Source organism: Pantherophis guttatus, chromosome 1 (genome assembly GCF_059756535.1).
Source record: "Pantherophis guttatus breed Tessera chromosome 1, ASM5975653v1, whole genome shotgun sequence".
NCBI classification, from domain to species: Eukaryota; Metazoa; Chordata; class Lepidosauria; order Squamata; family Colubridae; genus Pantherophis; species Pantherophis guttatus.
In genome coordinates this window covers 104,257,923-104,270,427 of record NC_142063.1, presented here as the reverse complement: position 1 = coordinate 104,270,427, position 12,505 = coordinate 104,257,923, and the positions used below count along the sequence as shown (strand labels likewise).

The 12,505-nt window shown below is 39.3% G+C and overlaps 1 protein-coding gene across 3 annotated transcripts in view; it reads left to right on the top strand.

Annotated features, from left to right (window-relative positions):
- The first annotated feature begins 7,074 nt into the window (after positions 1–7,074).
- TSPAN32 (tetraspanin 32) overlaps positions 7,075–12,505 on the top strand; it is a 43,725-nt gene continuing 38,294 nt past the window's right edge. For all 3 annotated transcript variants that reach the window (XM_060687730.2, XM_034416884.3, XM_034416885.3), the window contains exons 1-2: positions 7,075–7,164; positions 12,374–12,491. In XM_060687730.2, the coding sequence (XP_060543713.1) occupies positions 7,090–7,164; positions 12,374–12,491 (193 nt within the window). In that variant the 5' untranslated portion in view covers positions 7,075–7,089. The remainder of the gene's footprint in view (positions 7,165–12,373; positions 12,492–12,505) is intronic.

Below are 12,505 nucleotides of genomic sequence, written 5' to 3'. Positions count from 1 at the left end.
CAACTGACTCTGTGACAATATCAATTTTAGCCTTTGATGGTTTTGTTCTTCCCACATCCTTGTCCAAAAATGAACTGGTATACAATTTGGGAATTCTTGTGCGGTCTAGGCTCTTACTCAAAAAGCAGGTTCTTCCCAGTTATAATTGACATATGTTATGGCCATTGTTGGAAAAAGAGATGCTGGCAATGTTTGTGGAGGAGGAAAAATCCCTATTGAGCTACTTCAGGCAACAGCCTATCTGTTTCTAAGATTTTGGCTCCCCTTCTTTATAGCACAAAAGAAAAGAAGAGGATAAGTGAACACAGCCAGGAGGCAAGGTCTCTTGTAGGTTATGATAATACTTGATCTTCTCACCCCAAGAAACCTCCCATTTCATGCCCCCAAGGTTTGTTCTCAAAGTTCTGCAGCTGTGCCTTCTTTATTGTCTTAAAAAGGTTATTTACTCCAAGGTACTAGCTTCCCACCCAGCTTGATACTGGACATGTCTTTAGGTATAGGATCATAATAGGCTCAGGAGCACAGACCAAGAGAATGCTAGAAATTATCCTTCATTTTTTTCTAATAGAAGTCACAAATAGAGACTCTAATTTAGATATCTTTTCGGGTTACATAATATTTTAGGAGTCTGGGTTGATTGGCATCTCTCAAAGCAAAAGTGGTTTGCTTTGAGTTTGGGTTTAAACCAGAAGTAGGCAACGCATGACCCATTGATAGACAGAATGACCCATTCTTTTGATCTGAAAAACCAACAAGATTATGCTGCTGAAATTTTTTGGCAGAAGTGACATGGGATGATGGGGGAGGTGTGTGTAGAAGAAACAAAATAAACCTGGCATGTTTGAATGTTAAAAATAACTGTTTAAAAAGCAAGCTTCTGCTTCACTCTCTCTAGTGAGGTCACCGGGCTATCATCTCATTTTCTACATCCATCTGTCAGAAGCCTAAAGGAAAAAGAATAATAAAGGAAAATAAAGTGCCCCATTTTTTTAAAAAAATTCTTAAAGCATTAGCTTCTTTCTCTTTTTTTCATTCATCCTCTTTTTCTTTCTCTCCATCTGGATGGGCAACACAGAAGCTATAGCTAAGAGAAAATATTTATATTGGGAGAACATATTTAAAACATAATCAAAATGCACATTTCTTGATAATATTTTTTAAATGTTCAGATAGCATAGGATGGAATAGTAAATAGGGGAGTATTACATGGTCTAGATACAGTATAGGAGGGTTTTCCGTCTCTATCAGAATGTTTTGGAACTTCTAAAACCCCTGCAGCATATTGTCATGGCAATCCTTTTTATGTATACATGTACCACAAACAAGACATGTTTCACAATTTACTATTTTACACAGAGTTGAACTGAGTATCAAAGACCTTCTGCATCCATTCTAAAAAATTATTTGCTTCTTTTAGATCTCTGAGGACCTCTAGTGGAAATATTCTGAAATTTCCTTTGTTTGATTACTGGAAAGAAAAACAGATTAATCGATTTATATTCACTCAGTAACAGTAATTTAGTAACATTTAATATTAATGTTAATACTGGGCTGGTTCACTAAGAAAATCTAAGAGGTTAAGGAGTAAAATTTTGTAATTGGTATTTTGGTGAGAAGGTGGCAAATTCATTTCATACAGAGATTTGATTTTCTAGATTTACATTCAAATATAATTGTCAAAGGTAGGGAATGCAACAGTGTAAATTGTGGAGCCAGTTTTTCATATTGGGGGCTGTGTTAATGATTCAGTCAGTTTTCAGTTTATACCATGCAATGCACCTTCTTTCTTTCCTTCCTCCCTCCTTCCTTCCCTTCCTCCCTCCCTCCTTCCCTTCTTTTCCCTCTCTCCCTCCCTCTCTAATTTCTTCCAAATAACTCTTTACTTCATTGTTATAGCCCTTAATACTGTCAACTTTTATGCCTAAATAGATATTAGTTCATTATTACTTCACCCTCTTTTACATCTATTTGCATTGGATTGGCATTGCCTATTGCTATTAACTTAAAGGAAATCTACCTATCATGCCTGCCTGCCTACCTACCTACCTACCAGTATCTATCTATCTACTTACATCTATCTATCTATCTATCTATCTATCTATCTATCTATCTATCTATCTATCTATCTAATTTTGTCTCTCTTTCTGCAAAGTAGCTTCTTTTACTTTCAACATGTGATTCCTTAAATCTTCCTCATTTCCAGGAATTATCATATTCATTTAATGCTTCTCCCACCAATTTTCATTCTAATTTCTGTCCCATTTCCTTTAATGTTCTTTTGTAGGTTCAGTTGACATAGGAAGGAAACCTAAACCGGCTTATTGTATTCAGGCACAATAAAGTAGCACCAATGATGCATTAGAATATCTGTAAGAAATACCACTTGCTTGCAAACAAGAATTGATGGGACCATAAAACAGACACAGTAATAGAATATGATGCTGAAGTGCTCTGGGACTTTTGAATTCAAACAGATAAGCACCTGCCACTCCAGACTGAACTATTGTTGATAAGAAAGACGAAAAAGTCTGGATAGTGGACATCACAGTGAGGCTATGACCCTGATAAATTGAACAAGCAAATTCAGACTGCAAAAATGAACCCCAGTCACTGTTGGATTCATGTCCTTCCTGGCAGGGGTGAAATCTATTTACTTTCCCTACAGGTTCGGAAGTGCACAACTCTGCACATGCACAGAGGATAAAAAACAAGTTACTTCCTGGTTAAAACCAGGAAGTAACGATGACCAGGCAGGTGGGCGAATCACCCGCCGCCATCACTACCTCTGATCGTCAGAGGCTTTTAAAAGCATTTTTTTCTGCAACCTTTTCGGCCAAAAAGGTTGTAGAAAAAATGCTTTAAAAAATAATTTTAAAAAAAGTTGGCAACGCCCACGCAGTCACATTACCCCTCCCACCAAGCCACGCCCACAGAACCAGTAGTAACAAATTTTGCATTTCACCACTGTATCAGGCATAATGAGGAAGTGGTGCATCCTTCTTTAACAAACCATCACTAGACCCAACAATTATGGACAATTTCTTTCCCAGGGTCCAACTCTCCTTTTTTAGGAAAGGCTATTGAGAAGGTGGTCAGGTTACAGCTCTAAATAATTCTGAGGAATGGATTATCTGGATTTATTTTAGTCAGTTTTCAGATCAGGGCACAGCAGAGACAACAGTGTACTTCTTTATGATCTTTAATAGAGCTGAAATGGGAGTTATGTATCCATCCTGATTCTGCTTTGATTTTCTCAACAAGACACCTTATCATCAGTCATGTTTCTGGACGTTAGAAGGAACGCGGTTGGAAGGAACACAATAGTGCAGTCTGATTCCTTTGCTAACCAATTGTGGCAAGGCACAAGCCACACCACAGATGAAAGCAGTAATCAATTAACTTATTAGGGTTAAGCAGAGAGCTTGTTAGTACAGTAACAGGCAGCAGCATGTGGGGCGCAAGCTGCTTTGGAGGTGAAAGCAGTAACCAATTAACTTATTAAGGTCAGAGCAAGGAACTTGTTAGTTTGTGGTTTGTGCTTGTTAAGCAAGCAGCACACCGTGGAAGGCCACTCAGGAAGAGATAGCTTCTTTAAGCAATCTCTCTCCCAGGATTAAGGAAAAGAATGGGTCAATGACAGGGCAGGGAAGGATTCCTTCTTGTATTGGTGACAGCTATGGCCAAGATTCATCTTGTGCATCAGTCGTGCTCATTCCAACATTTGAGAGGTTCTTCAGACAACCACTCATTCTCTAGTGACCTCACAGTGGATTACTACAAATAGATACATCTCAAGTGAAGGCAATCTTACTAAAGGATGTGCATATGGCAGGGAGGAGTGTATTTGTACTTTATCTACTATGATACTGATACCACAACTCTGATATGTCTGTCCCCATCCAGTCTGTCTGTTCATGTTAGAAACATGCAGGCTCTGAATGGACCTTTTATGCAGATTAGTGACACAGCCATATTTTATATTTAAGCACCACACCATGCACCCACAACAACTATTATTATTGTTGTTGTTTATTATCTCTTTTATTCATTAAACATGAAACTCAGTCAACTGAACATTTAAAAATGCATCACAAATACCATTGACTGGTGCTAATGGTTGATTCGGGCTGCTGCCAGCGTCCTAGGTATCAACCAAGTATCTTCTTAAAATATATGATGTTCCGAGTAGCGCAGTTTTTTGCAGTTCCACTGGTGTTATTGCAGGAAGCTGCAATTTCTCAATGTGTTTTATAAAATTCTTGGACATGGTACCAAGTGCCCCAATGTCAGTGGGTATCACTGTTACATGTTTCATCCATAGCCGTGTAGTTTCGGTGGCCAGGTCGTGATATTTCGTGATATTTCGTGATTTTTTTCCTGTTCTTTTTCTTCGACTCTGACATCTCCTGGTACAGTGATATCAATAAACTGTAGGCTTCGGCCCTCAACAACTGTGATATCTGGCGTATTATGTTCCAAATGATGATCCATCTGTATTTGAATTATTATTATTATTATTATTATTATTATTATTATTATTATTATTGTTGTTGTTGTTGTTGTTGTTGTTGTTGTTTTGTTGTTGTTGTTTATTAATTTTTGTTTATTTTTTACAATTTATAATTTATAATTTTTTTATTTTTTATTAATTTTTTATTAATCAATAAAATAAAATAATTTAAAAAAATAATTAAAATTATTATTATTATTATAACTATTATTATTTCATTCATAATAAGTTCTTCAGCTGTAGATGTATTGGTTGACTTACTGTGAATTTATGTGACATCCCTGTCAGATTTCCCTCTCTGTTAATTTCTTTCCTGCCTTTTAACACTAGATCAGAAGAATTGTGAAAAAAAGGGCATGCTTAAACATTAAAAATAGGCTCTTTTCTTCACTTTTAAATCTCTGGTAAAATACAATTGCTGTTGATTTGTCCTGTCCCTCTCCACACATCCTCACACCCTCAAAAATTGCAGTCTTTACTGGTGCTTTGCCATCTCCAATTAATGTTCCCCTGGAGTCACACACCCCCACACACACACATGAACCAGTGCAAAATGAGTTCAACTTTCCCCAGAGCGCAGCACAAGTCTGTCAGGCTCTCCCCACCAAATTTCAGATCCATCAATAAGTCCACAGTCCAAACAAAAATCACTAAGCCAAAATCCAGGGACAAGGTTCCAAAAAGCCAAATCTAAAGTCCAAAAGAGCAAAGCGCCAATCCAGTTCCAGAATCAAGGCATGCATTCACGAAAGCTGAACAAATACACACACAAAACAGGCAGGTTGTTCGCAGTGTCACTCTGCTCCAGGTACTGTGTTAAATCGTGGCTAGCCAGTGTAGCTCATCAGGAGGAACGAGGCCAGCCCCTCTGCTGAGCCTGCCTCCTTCCTCCTTGCATGCTCATGAATCAAGGGAACAAGGCAATTCCTCCTCATCTGCATTGGCCAGCTGCAGCTGTTCACCTCCCTATACCCCGGTACTTCCAGTGGGGCCTCAGGGGTCTCCAGCTGCAGCTGCCCATCTCATGTTCCTGCTTCAGCTGGCCCTTCATCCGGTTGCCCCTTTGGTCGCCCCTCCAGCGATCTCTCCTCTGTATTCGGCCCCTCTACTCCTGGCTCAGAGTCTTCAGCAGTTTCTCGGTGCTCTTCCTCACCTCCATCCAAAGTCCTTGGAGCTGGCTCTTCCTCTTCTTCCAAGCTGGCGCCTTGGAAGGTATCACATTATTCTCTGTCAACCACCTAGACAAAGAAGTGAACAAGCCCCAAATTTCATGCATTGTGACAACAACAAAAAATGCATCTGTGCTGTATGTTTGATGAAAGCTGCAAATGCCTCGTGCTTTTCTAAATACTTTTCAAATGACAAATATTTATTCACTAATTTATTCTTTTATTGCACTCACAACTCACCACACTAATAAAAACTTACATAATGTGGGATGGAGAAAACTATTTAAAACATCCACAAAATGATTAAAATGACTAATCTGAATAACAGTTATAAACCACAGAAAAACTGCAAACCTCTGGTCAAAAGAAATCCGATGTTGATGAATATCAGTAATCACTATAAACATTCAGCTCCATTAACATCTGAAGGTGGATGTTAATATATTAGAGAACCAGATAGACACTGCTTGATATAGGCACAGTATGAATATATGCTGTTCTTTACATAAAAAACATGTAAAATATGCTTACAGACCACGCCAATTGTCCAAATAATTGTTATTCAGCCAATGCCTATAGAGCATTTATGCATTGATCAGATATCTATGCTACTGAAACTCTCAATGTGTCTGTCTGTTGTACTTTCAAATTAGCCCAAATGGTGCAAAATACTGCAATAATTTTTGAATCAAGGTACCTAAAATGCGCTAACTTAAAGAATGTGTTTAAAAAAGTCCATTACTCCTGTGGAATTAAAGTTTCCACAATGTTCAAACCAGCTTCCCCATGGCTGCGTGATTGTGATTTCTAACTTCTGATACAGGCAAAGCTGGCAGGAAGTCGGAAGTTGCTTCTGCTCCCACTGTTTTTTGTTAGTTTATTTGTTTTGTTTTGTTTTGTTTTGTTTTGCTCAACCAAGGTCATTCTTTTCCTCTGTTTGGGTAAGAAAGTATTGACTTATTATTGAAGTTTATTTGCCAACACAAATATTTTTCTATCTATGATACATACTTTTCTTAAATGATCTTGGGACTGACCAGCTTTGGGGTAATATATATATATTATATATATGGTCAGTCTAAAATTGAATGTTCATTCTGGTCACATCTGACCTTTCAAAAACTATCCAACAGCTCAGGATCGTTTAGCTTGCCTCTGGATATCCCAGTCACTTCTATGGTGAAATGAACGATATGCACACGATAATTGAGGATGGGTGTGCCACTGGGAACTTTTTTTTCTAGGCTATCAAAATAAAACAGTCACATGAAAGTGTACCAAAACGAAACACACACACACACACAAAACCACAAATACAGTTCGTCATTATGACTACATTTCCCAAGATGCAATGATGCAACTTTTTCTGGCAGTCCCTTTAGCAACTTCTCTAATAGTTAGTGATAAGAAATGGAAGGCATGGGAAAGAGATCCTGGGTCCGAGCTACGAAATGCCAGCTGCTGGTGACCAGCCTCTTCATTATGGTAATAAAACGGGAAACGTAGCAAATGTACGCTGTACCACGTTGACTGCTGAAATTTTAATAAGGGGGTAATTTAATTATGAGAGTTCTTAATGGTGCCGAATAGTTTTAGGGAGTCTGAACTTAAACTGAAGGATTCTACAATGCTGAAGGTCTTATCAGGACTGCACAGCACTACATTGTTTTAACCAGTGGCTTGTGGTTTCCCTTTGTCAGTTGCAGTTAGAAATGTAGTCTTGAAAGTTAGAAAGATCTTAACGTTGCAGCCTTTGTGCAGAGGCAGATAAGCACACGCTTCTTTGCCCAGAAAGCATTATATTATTATTATGTGTGAGAAACACGAATTTAAAGGCTTTTTAAAAATGGAAAGTGATGTAGCACCAGATTTTAAAACAATTTTGCTCAGTAATGTAAATCTTGGGAGATGCAGCTTTGGATGACTTTTAAAATAATTTAAACAGGGGAAGCAAATGGTAGCTTCTGAAATTCCTTCCAAGCCCTTTTTCATCAGCGGCCAAAGAAGCTATCTATGCTATGTAAAGAAGTAACCTGTGGCATTTGTGTATGAGTGTGTGCTCTTTCTTCCTAATCTAGAGGTGTGCATGTGAGGTGTGCATGTGTCTTTGGGCCCTCCACTTGTGTTGCAGCTGTTATGTGTGTGTGTGTGTGTGTGTTCCCTCTTGATCATGTGACCAGAACAGAGGGAGCCTTAGAATGGAGCAATTGACAACATTCTAAGCACTTCTTACCCCTCCCATAAGGATTCGTTGAGAGTATTTCTTCAGCAATATTTTTCTCTGCAGCCCTGGTTGGATGAAGCTCACAAGTCCAAGCCAAGCTGCAGCCCTGGTCTGTAATGCATGTGACAGACTTGATGAGATCCCCAGCTTGGAGCCCGCTATACAGTGGTGGGTTGCTACTGGTTCGCACTGGTTCGGGAGGACTGGTAGTGATAAATTGGCGAGGGTCACAGAACCGGTATTAATTGCTGGCTGGCCACGCCCCCGAACCAGTCCCCACCCCACCCAGGCACTTCCTTTTCCTCCTCATCACCTGGGCGGCTTGCCTGCCTAAGCTGCCTTCCCACGTGGCGCCTGCCCTGTGCCCCAACTGAGCTGCCGCCTCCTGCCTAAATATAAGTCGCACTACCCCCCCCCCGAGCATGCTGCGCCACCACTACCGGGCTCATGACCTTACCTTCCCCACCCCTTACAGGAGTTCCCCCCCCCGCGCCCCGTTTTGGCTCCCAGGGGCTGCAGGGAGGCTTGCTAAGGCCAAAATGGGGCATGGGGAGGGTGCCTAGCAAGACTCCCTGCAGCCCCCTGGAAGCAAAAATGGCTGCGGGGGGGGGACTTCAAGGGAGAAAGAAACAAAGAAATCCTCACTGTTTAGGGAGATCCCCAGGTACACTGAGCTTGAGTTGAGAGCTTATTGTAAGCCCTACACTAGCTATCTTTGCTCAGGCTAAGCTACAAAACGTTTTTCCTCACTGTTTGGGGATCTCCATGTGCACTGAGCTTGAGTTGAGAGCTTATTGTTAAGTGGCTGCTAGCTATCCTTGCTCAGGCTAAGCTAATCAATAGTGAAGCTCTAAGAATGCCAGATGATCAATGGGCATGTTCTGAGTTTCAAAACGTCTGGCTTTTCTTCCTCCTACCAAAGGCCTTCTGAGGTTCCTTACAGGAAGGGAGAAAGCGAGGGATAAAGAAAGAGAGGGGGGGAGGGAGGGAGGGAGGGAAGGGTAAACCCTTTTACTCACACTTCATCCTCACTGTTTGGGGATCCCCATATGCACTGAGCTTGAGTTGAGAGCTTATTGTAATTGGCTGCTAGCTATCCTTGCTCAGGCTAAGCTAATCAATAGTGGAGCTCTAAGAATGCCAGATGATCAATGGGCATGTTCTGAGTTTCAAAACGTCTGGCTTTTCTTCCTCCTACCAAAGGCCTTCTGGGGTTCTTCACAGAAAGGGAGAAAGGAGAAAGGGAGGGAGGGAGAAAGAAAGAATGAGAAAGATAGAAGAAAGAAAGAGACAAAGAAAGAGAAAGAAAAAGAAAGAAAAAGAAAAAGGAAGGGAGAGAGAGAATGCAGGTATCTCTTAACAGAGGCTTGAACTTGCCTGAAATTAGATCAAGCCCTACATCACTTAACCCAATGTATCAGATTAAATTGTTTTTGAATTATTTTTGATATATATACTACATTCTCTTGTGTAATTTAGTTACAGTGTAAAACTAGTCCATTATGTCTCACAATAAAAGGGAGTTCAAAAATCCAATTAGTGCCATGTAAATTCTGGAATCCCCAAAGACCTTTCCCATTGTATTTATTAAACAAATTTATATAGCTACCCAACTCATATACAGTGACTTTAGCACTTTTGTGTTCCTTTCATGTAGTTCTCAATGTGTCAATCTCTTTGCTACTCTATTTCCTCCACCAAAATTCTATTATAAATAATATTACCACACATTACAGCTCTAATTTTGTGTAATTGCGCCAAGTAATTTTCAGAAAAAGTTTTATTCCTCTCCTACACAGTTATTTAGAAGTAGCTTCATATATCAGTTTACTTTTACCATTAAAAATGTTTTGTTCCATTATATGACTGCAAAAGCCTTTTAGCAGTTTCATGTAAAAGGAAATATCCAGTAACAATTTTGAAAGTAGTTGTCATAGCCACAAACACCCTCCCCCCAAAAAGACAGAGAAAGAGAGAGAAAGAGAGAAAGAAAGAGGAAGGAAGGAAGGGAGAGAGAGAGAGAAAAAAAACTCTGTGCTATTATTTTTAATTGTTCCATTATTATCATGTGTTAATATTTTACACTGTCCCTACACCTAGAATGATTTTACTGCCTTTCTTTTGCCCAGGGCTACCACATATTTTTCAGGGATTTACATGCATTCAATGTCTATAGTCCAGGGCATAAATATGTGTGTGTTTATTTTGTACATCAGGTTGCATAAGTCCATCTTAATATGCTATTCCTGGTATATGATGTTTTGTATACATACAGAGAAAGAAGCACTCTTGTGATCTTTGACTTTTACGCTTGCTGTCAAACATCAGCCCTAATATTAATTACTGTTTTGAACAATATGCATGAATGGCTATTTTATATATGAAATTATGACTGAAATATTTCTGCACCTATATTGGTTCTCACTGTCAGGGAGTTTCTCCTTAGTTTTAGGAGAAAACTTAACTTCTCTTTTTGTTCAGTTTCCATCCATTGCTTCTTGTTTTGCCTTCTGGTGCTTTGGAAAATACGTTGCCTATACATTCTTTCTGGCAGCCCCTTAAAAACATGTTGCCTATCACACTCTTGGGCAAAGCATGTGAGCCATTTCCTCCTTTCAGTGGTCCATGAAAGTACATCTATAGTATGTAGATAATAAAGTTGAAAAAATGTGAACAACATTTTTACAGAACTATAGATACGCTGAGGCTGTGTGTGACAAGGAATGGCTGGGAGAGGAGGGGCCAGGCGAGGGACCCCTTGACGTGAGTGACATTGAGTTCTCACAGGCATTCTTAGAAAATGAGAATAAAAGGTGGACAAAGCTCAATGCTTTGTTTCCAAGGGTGTCTACATGCCAGAACTGAAAGACTCAGTGAAGGGACTAGCTTTTTGTCCTGGAAATTTGCCCCTTGAAATAGCTAGTCTTAGTAACTTCTTTCTCTAAAGACTTCATCTCCTTGTGATAATCTTGCTTTTCTATATATTCCTTCCCATACTGTGAAGTGCAAAAAAAAAGTTGGAAACTTCTGGATTCAGTCTTGGAAGCAAATTGGAAAGTTCTTTACAGCCCTATTAAAAAACTCCCCCTCAAATATTCCCCGAGGCAAATTTCTCCCAGTCCATAATCCTGAATATCTCATGAAATAAAAGTAAGCATGTCCTGTTTATTCCCTTCTCATCAGAATATTTCAGAAGCAGCAGCAGCACTCCTGCAAGCCAACAGATAGAATTATCTATTTTATTGGAATCAAAAAATAGTAGCAGAATCTAAACACCTGGAACCAAATCACACTTAATCAGTTCAGCTCAGGTACCAATGTGCTTACAGGTAGCCTCAGTTAACAATCATTGATTTAGTAACCATTCAAACTTGGGACGATGCTGAACAAGTGATATGACTGGTCCTTGGAGTTTGGCTATTGCCGTGTCCCCAGGCCATATGTTCATGATCCAAGTACTTGGCGCCCAGCTTGCAATTATGACTTTGCAGCATCCTACAATCATGTGGCTGCCATTTGCAACTTTTTTTTTGCTGGTCAAAAGTCAATAGGGGAGCTGCAGGAGGTCACAAATGATGATAATGTGAGGTCCTGTTTAACAACCTGTCATGATTTGCTTAACCACTGCAATCAGGAGTTCCAGAGTGCTAAGTGTGAGGCCGTGCATTATGATCATGTTGGTTAGCAATGGCAGATCTGAACCCAATTGCCACTGTTAATTGAAGACTACCTGTAGTTTATTGAGCTGGGCAAAGGATTGTGTTATCTTTTCTGAATTGTTTGTTGATTTTCCCCCCCCCATCTTGTTCGACTACTTTGTTAGGGACAGAGATAAATTTTGCTCATCCTTATTATCTTTTAAGCGGAGGGTGGAAATACTTGTGAATCACAGTGAATAACTTTTTCTGCCCAGTTCCATTGTGACAGATTAAGAAAGAGGCAAGTAGCCAAACTCATATTCTGAATTAACTACGTATAAGTAAGGAGGCTGTATTTTGCTTGAGAATTGATGAGCCAATGCCGAACTGGCACTTTTTATGTTTTGTTTTGTTTTGTTTTGTTTTGTTTTGTTTTGTTTTGTTTTGTTTTGTTTTGTTTTGTTTTGTTTTGTTTTGTTTTGTTTTGTTTTGTTTTTGATTGGGATCAATAGGGGAAGAATTGCTAAAATTCTCTAGAATTCTATAGCTCAGGACTACAAACTTGCAAATGACCACTAGATGGCAGCAATGAACTTTCTGTATCTCTTTGCTGCTCTATGGTGGTTATCTGTAATTCTGTACCTTTGATATGCTGATCCCAACTTAGTCTTACTTGCCTCTTCCCACCAGCCTATATAGGTAATAAAACCCAAACAGTTATATCCATGTTTTTCATTATTTAATTAAGTATGTCATGATAAATATTAACTTGAGCTTGGCTTTTTCTAGTCCTCATTCCAACTTTATAAACATGCCTCTTTTCTCTTCTTAGCTACTTGGAGTATCAGTTGGCGTACTGGCCATTATCACCCACAGTGGGAAACACTTCATTGTTATAAATTCTGCCTCTTCAGAGACAAACTCCTATTACAGAAATTTCCATACTATTGGTAAGTATTGGGAT